Genomic DNA, 7420 nt, shown 5'->3' on the forward strand with positions numbered 1-7420 from the left:
AGTCAATGCCAAAGGTGTCTTGGCAGAGGGGCCCATGGACTCCAGCTTCTGCAGCCCTTTTGGAATGTGGCGTCTGAACTTTTTTTCCTGTCTTGGAACGGAGATCAGAGTATTTCTTTTATGTGTTCAGTACATATTTATTGTGCCGATGCTTGGCCAGGCACTGGGGTGGAAGGTTAAGGGGCACAGACACAGATAAGGTCCCCCACCCAGCAGGAGCTGGTTCCTAACAGAGGCGCATGGATTAGTTAAGTAAATGGAAGATCCCTGGGAAGATAAAGGCTGAACTGAGTGGTTAGGGCTTCAAGCTGGTGGAAGAACTAAACGGAGAAGGAGAAGGTGAGGGGGCGGAGTCTCAGTGAGAAGAAGCCAGTTGGATGGCCGGTTACAAAAAGGAGAATCCAAACCTCAGACACCACAGTGTCACGGGTTTGGGTCTCCTGCAGCACAACTTGACTAAAGGTTTTCAGGGGATGGACAGTCGGGGGTGTCGCGTTTATCTGGTGGTCTGCTTATCTCATATGCACAGAAGCCTGGTTTCAGGCCACAGCACTGTATATATAGTACCAGTCAGTTACAATGGAACATGGCTATATCCCAGCCCTTGTGAGTTGGAAAAAGGGGAATTAGAAGTGAGTTCAAGACCAGCCTGGGCTACACATAACAAGGCCTTGTCTCAAAAAGAAGACCAAAAACAAAAAACAAAAAGTAGAGGATAGTGTAGTATTTATTAAGGACCTACTGTATACAGAACTGCAGAATAGAAACAGGAAGACAAGCCGGTTGTGGTGGCACACACCTTTAATCCCAGCACTTGGGAGGCAGAGGCAGGTCGATTTCTGAGTTTGAGGCTAGCCTGGTCTACAGAGTGAGTTCCAGGACAGCCAGGACTAACACGGAGAAACCCTGTCTTGAAAACAAACAAAAACAAAAAAACAAAAACAGAAAGAAAAGAAACAGGAAGACAGGAGATGGGCTGAGGGACTTGGAGGGGACACTGGTCATTTTTAGCCTGGTGGTCAGGGAGGCCCTAAGGACCAGCAGAGTCAACAAACCTGGTCCCTTGGGGCTCTCAGAGTCTCAACCATCACCAAAGAGCAGACCCCGGGCTGGACCCAGGCCTCCCCATCATATGTAGCAGACTTGCGGCTTGGTCTTCATGTGGGTCCCGAACAACTGGAAACAGGGGTGCAGGTATCCCAAAATCTGTTGTGTGTCCGTGGGTTACGTTCTTCTAGCTGGGCTGCCTGTCTGGCCTTAGTGGGAAAAGAACTACCTAGCCTCACAGAGAGTTCAAGTGACAGGGTGGGGGGATGCTCAGGGCGGGGGGGGGGTCACCCACTCAGAGGAGTAGAGGGAGGATGAGGAAGGGTTGTGGGAGGGGACAGTGAGCGGGGGGGGGGGGGGAGGGGGGGGGGGGGGGGGGGTCACCCACTCAGAGGAGTAGAGGGAGGATGAGGAAGGGTTGTGGGAGGGGACAGTGAGCGGGATGTAAAGTGAATATGTTAAAAATAAATAAATTTCAGCCGGGCGTGGTGGCGCATGCCTTTAATCCCAGCACTCGGGAGGCAGAGGCAGGCGGATTTCTGAGTTCGAGGCCAGCCTGGTCTACAAAGTGAGTTCCAGGGCAGCCAAGGCTATACAGAGAAACCCTGTCTCGAAAAACAAAATAAATAAATAAATAAATAAATAATAAAATAAATAAATAAATAAATTTCAAAATGAAAAGAAAAGGAACCTCACCCCCCAGCCCCAGGCCCCTTGTAGCCAGACAGCCATTGTCCTGCCCTGTGGAGAAAGTACTGGTGCCTTATCCACAGCGGGTCAGGAATATTACTCAAGTGTGTCCTAGGGTCTGGTATGGAGACTGAGGCGCAGCTGCTCCCTGGGACGCGTTAGGTCGGGTTCAGGATGGCTGTCCACCCTGTCTGTGCTTTGACAACCCCCCCCTCCACACGAGGTCTAGGTGGGAGAAGCGCTACCGGACGGTAGGGTCCTTTCTTCTCCTCCAGCTCAGTGCACGCCCTTTGTCTTCCAGCTATCCCTCTCACAGCTTATGGGCCCATGGCAGCGGCGGCGGCGGCGGCAGCTGTAGTTCGAGGGACAGGTGAGACCTTCTGGGAAGGGAGCACAGGGAGGGGACAGAGGAGTCCAGAGGGTGTTTGTCTATTACACAAGCATTCACTGAATTGAGTGTACGAGCCAGCCAAGAGTGATGCTGTGTCCCCCAGAGCATACAAGCTGCTGGGTGTCCGAGTGCAGAGGGTCATGACCCTGCCGCTCTGGGGACATTGGGCACTAGAAGAGTTAGTTGTCAGCTGCTGCTTTAAGAAAGGCTGAGGAAGGGCTTACAGGAGGAGGATGAAGGAAGGAACAAGGGTTGTTGTAGCCCAGGGGGACAGCCAGTTTGCACAGGAATGGGCAGTGGGCCAACAGAGTGTGAAGCAATAGTGACGTACGCCAGCCTTAGAAAATGTACTAGGTTGAGGAAGACTTGAATGGGCTCAGAGGGAGAGGAGGCTGTTCAGAGGTCACACGGGACATGACGGGAGCCAGCGCGATCTCCAGGGGGTGGGGGTGGGGGTAGTCTCCGGTCCAGGGCTGGGTGGGAGGGAATTGGAGCGGGTGTGTGGGGTGGCCTTGGGCACCCGGCTATCACTCTGTTCTTTCTGGGTTGCCAGGCTCTCACCCCTGGACGATGGCTCCCCCTCCAGGTTCCACTCCCAGCCGCACAGGGGGCTTCCTAGGGACCACAAGCCCCGGCCCCATGGCTGAGCTCTACGGGGCAGCCAACCAGGACTCAGGGGTCAGCAGTTACATCAGTGCCGCCAGCCCCGCCCCCAGCACTGGTTTCGGCCACAGTCTTGGGGTGAGTGGCCTCCACCTCACCCCCTTCACGCTGGGAGATGTCTGAAACTGCGGGAGGGAGCGGCCTTGTCTATCTTGGGGAGGGGCGAGCGGGGCTTGAGGGAGGGTGACAGGAAGAAAGTATCCACAAGGACTAGAGGGTGTCCTGTGATAAGCTCTATCCTGGACTCTGTCCAGCGGCCCCAGGGTGCTGTACAAATGCAATGCCATCTCCTTTCTGTGTGGTCAGAGTCCAGCTCAGGAGCATCCCAGTTTTAACCAGGGAACTGGCTCTACACAGGTCCCCAGGCCCCGCCTTGTACACAAGTAGATCTGTGCCCCGTTAGCCCATCTGTACCAGGGCAACCCGTGCCAGCCAGAAGAACCTGTGTCTCACCATAGGGGTCCCACGGGGAGAGCAGGAGCCCCCCCACGGTTTGCCTGAATGCAACCCAGGATCCTCGGAGTCTAACTCTTTTCTTTTCAGGGTCCCTTGATTGCCACAGCCTTCACCAATGGGTACCACTGAAACAGGGAGGAGGTAGCAGGAGGTGAGGAGATGGGGGGATGTGGGGGGCACTGGGCCGCCAACCCTCAGCTATGCTATCTCGAATGCCAGCCCCATCTCCACTTCATAGAGTTCCCAGACCAGGACAAGAGGCGGGCCTGGATGCCAGCAGTGGCCAGCAGACACAAGAGAAGATGCTTAGCCTGCCACAGTCCGATTTAAGTTAAGCCAGGCATGGTGGCACATTGCCTGTCTATGATCTGAGGCCGAGGCAGGAGGATTACTTTGAGTTCTAGGCCAGCTAGGGCTACAGAGTGAGGCTCTGGGGGAGATGTGTGAGTTGGTAAAGTACCTGCTTAACCAACAAGGATCTGAGTTCAGAACCCTAGACCCCCAGAAAGATGAGCACAGCGTCCCGGACCTGGGACCCGCAGCACTGACAGGTGGCTGGGTCCCTGATGCTCACTAGCCAGCCATTTAGCCCACGTTCCCTGGGAGTACCTGTCTCAAAAAGTGAGACTGGAGAAGGCAGTTGCCATCAACCTCTGACCTCCACGTGCACGTACACACACGTGTACTTATATCCTCCCGTATACATGCATACAGTACACACATCTACACAAATAATATTTATACATTAGCCCTGAACACGGGAGGCAAAGGCAGGTAGATTACAAAGTCAAAGCCAGATTGGGCTACAAAGTGAGCTGCCAGTCAGCCTGATGTGCATAACAAGACCCTGTGTTAAAAAGCTGAATATTAGCGAGGCAAGGCAAGGCAAGGCGGTGGTGGTGGTGGCGGCGGCGGTGGTGGTGGTGTTATAGCCCTTAATCCCAGCACATGGTCAGCAGAGGCAGGAAGATCCCCTTGAATTTGAGGCCAGCCTGGTCTACAGAGTGAATTCTAGGACAACCAGGGATACACAGAGAAACCCTGTCTCAAAAAACAAGATCGAGAGAAAAGAAACAAAATATTAACTAATATGTAAATGAAATACTAATTAATCATATAACATTGGACTAACAAAGATTTGTTCTTTTATTTTTGTTTTGTTTTGTTTTTTACAATTAATGACGCCCAACATTGCTCTCTGTGTAAACTGGCTCCAAGTTCCCAAGGGACAGTGTTACATGTGGAGATTTTTAATTTGTGCTGCCATTGAACCCAGGCAGGGCTTTGCATGCCTGGCATGATCTATACTGAGCTTTACCTGTGAATGTGTGTGCCCACTCTGTGTGTGTGTGTGTGTGTGTGTCCTGCTGAGGCCAGAGGAGGGTATCAGAGCCTCTGCAGCTGGAGTCAGAGACAGTCGTGAGCCGCCATGCAGGTGCTGGGGACCCGGGTCCTGACTGATCTACAGAGCGAGTTCCAAGCCATCCAGGGATGCACAGAGAGACCCTGTCTCAAAGAAGAAAGGGGGAGGGGACGACGAGAAGGAGGAAGAGGAAGAAAAGTGTAGCTAGACAGAATATACGGATACTGTAGGAAATTAGACAGCTTATACGATAGGATATAAATTAGGTTGACATGTGTAATCCCAGCACTCAAGAGGCTGATGGTGGAGGAGTGCCACAGCCTTGAGTCCAGCCCACAACACACACAGTAAATCTTCTTAAAGGTGTAAAAATACCTGGGTCCTGGAGAGCTGCTTCAGTGATAGAGAACGCACACAACTCTTGAAAAGGGCTGAATTCACATCAGACGGCTCAAAACCTGTAACTCCAAGCCCCTGGGAATCCAACAGTGCTCTCTCCTCTACAGTCTCCTCCACCCTTGTGTGTGCATGTACACACACGCACGCACAAATGAGCATTTTTTTTATTTTTATTTTTAAACAGAATCACACTGTGTAAGTCATGGCTGGCCCGGAACTTGCTGTGTAGAGCAGGCCGACCTCAGGTCAGAGACCTGCCTGCCTCGGCCTAAAAGGGCATGCACCACCACGCCCGGCAGTAAACATAGTTGAACACGCAATAATAAATAATAATGAGGGGATGAAAACATAAGAAGAATAAAACTAACATGAGATGGTGCCGTTTTCTGTGAGGTTCAGGGGCTTGGGAGATGGCTCAGCGGTTAAGAGCACTGACCACTCTTCCAGAGGTCCTGAGTTCAATTCCCAGCAACCGCATGGTGGCTCACAACCTTCTGTAATGGGATCCGATGCTCTCTTCTGGTGTGTGTCTGAAGAGAGCTACAGTGGTCTCATGCATAAAATAATGAAATCTTCAGGGGACTCAGATAAAGCTTCGCAGGGAACGGAAATCGAGTTATTCAAGATCTGGGGAAAGTGCCCAGTGTCGTCCCAACATGTAACAGGAAGTGCAAAATCTGAACAAAATTCATCTAGAAAGAAAGGGGTTGGGAAAGACAGCGGGCATGCCTGTTCTGCCGGGTCCCACACTATCTTTCACACTGTCTTTCAGCACCCCAGCCTGCATCTGACTGAGGACCGGACTGAGCCAGCAAGGGGATTGGGACACCTCAGCCGCAGCAGCCCAGCCCCTTGGCTGCCACTCGGACCGCTACTGCCTGTCCCTCAACCCCTGGGCCCAGCCCCCTCACATCTGGCTCCCCTACTAACCTCCCTGTTCTGACCTTGTCTCTTCGCTCCCACCTGCCTTTCTCCCTGGTCACTTTTATTTATTTTTGGATTAGCCAGTTGCCCTCCCCCCACACCAGATCTGCCCTCTCCGGTCTGCCCCATCCCTTCCTGCTGCCCCCTTTATGGCACCCCCCCCCAGAAAGGCATAGCTGGAGGGCGGGCAGAAGGGGCCTGCTGCAGACCGAGGCCCCAACCCGGTTTTTTGTTTGTTTGTTTGTTTTTAATTCTGGCTTTTCCCTCTTTTTGCTCTTTNCTTTTTTTTTTTTTTTAAGAAACTGTTTTTAAACTATTTCTAGGTTTGTGAATGTGAAGCCCCAGGCCGCAGGGGGCAAGGGGCCAGGTGCCCCCCACACCAGCTGAGAACGTAGTGTCTGTGGGTGTGGGTTCCTGGCCTTCTCCCTCCCAACCCTGGAGAGGAGGGCAGGGCTGTGGGGTAGGCCAGGCCGAGCCCCTGGAGCCACCCCATCCTGTATCATATGTAAATACTGTGAGGTAAAGCCCTACCCAACCCTTCCCTAAGACCCCCTTGGGGTGACAGCATTTGTCTGACCCCACAGGGCAAAAGTCCCTCCCCCCTCCCCTTCTCCCTGTCTCTGTCCCTTCCTCCTCAGACACCGTTACTGTAAGGTTGCAGACCTCAGCTCTGGCCACGGCAGGCCCATACTCTCAGGCCCTCCCCGAGTTCAAGGCCTTGGGTGGACTCTCCCCCAAGAAACCCCCTGGTTAGGGGAGCAAGGGGCCAGGGGAGAGGAGGGCTTGCCCAGAGCCACTGCTGGGAAGGAATTGGCTCTCCAAAGGCCCCTCCTGGCCCCCACCTAGGTGGGACCTTCATGGTTTCTGCTCTGAGCCCCCCCACCCCCCACCCAGGAGTGGGCATCGGGAAGCGCTTCAGCAAGGAGTAGATACCAGGAAAGCAAAGGGCTTCTCAGGGAACCCCCACATCCTCACTGAAGCTTCCCACCAGGATGATCCCGTGACCAGAGCCCTTGGTAACCCCCACCCCCCCACCCTGGAGCCCCTTTGGGAGGGGAGAAGAGACGGGGGCTCAGGGTGTGAACATGAGGTGAGACCTGGCATGGCAGGGCTGAGTCGTACCTGCTGTCAGCCCCTCTCTGTCCTTCCTGAGGCTGGGGAGGGGCCTCAAGCTCCCTTCCCCAGCAGAGACCCCCCCTCCCCGCCTTCAAAGCCCCCTTTGGAGAGTTAACTGTCTGTGTGAGGCACTCACTCAACCAATAAGTCCCAAGAACTCAAAGCAATAATCTTCGTTACCAAGATGCGCGGCTGTTAGCGTTTGTTGTTGGTTTTTGTTTTTTGGGTTTTGGTTTTTTTTTTTTTTTTTTTTTTTTTTTTTTTTTTTTTTTTTTTTTTTTTTTCGGTTTTTGTTTTTAATATTTCCTAATAAAAGAGAAGCTACATTTTACTGGATTTTATCTTTAATTTTTCTACACATCTGAGGGAAG

General features: G+C 52.8%; 1 protein-coding gene across 6 annotated transcripts in view; it reads left to right on the top strand.

The window, feature by feature from the left end:
- Msi1 (musashi RNA binding protein 1) overlaps nt 1–7273 on the top strand; it is a 33609-nt gene extending 26336 nt beyond the window's left edge. For 4 of the 6 annotated variants that reach the window (XM_029476928.1, XM_021162672.2, XM_021162674.2 and 1 more), the window contains 4 exons: nt 2039–2107; nt 2682–2869; nt 3335–3398; nt 5782–7273. In XM_029476928.1, coding sequence (XP_029332788.1) covers nt 2039–2107; nt 2682–2869; nt 3335–3376 — 299 coding nt within the window. In that variant the 3' untranslated portion in view covers nt 3377–3398; nt 5782–7273. The remainder of the gene's footprint in view (nt 1–2038; nt 2108–2681; nt 2870–3334; nt 3399–5781) is intronic. The other 2 variants (XM_029476927.1, XM_029476929.1) reach the window with 1 other exon arrangement.
- Nucleotides 7274–7420: the final 147 nt, after the last annotated feature.

This window comes from Mus caroli, chromosome 5 (assembly GCF_900094665.2).
Source record: "Mus caroli chromosome 5, CAROLI_EIJ_v1.1, whole genome shotgun sequence".
Classification (NCBI taxonomy): Eukaryota; Metazoa; Chordata; class Mammalia; order Rodentia; family Muridae; genus Mus; species Mus caroli.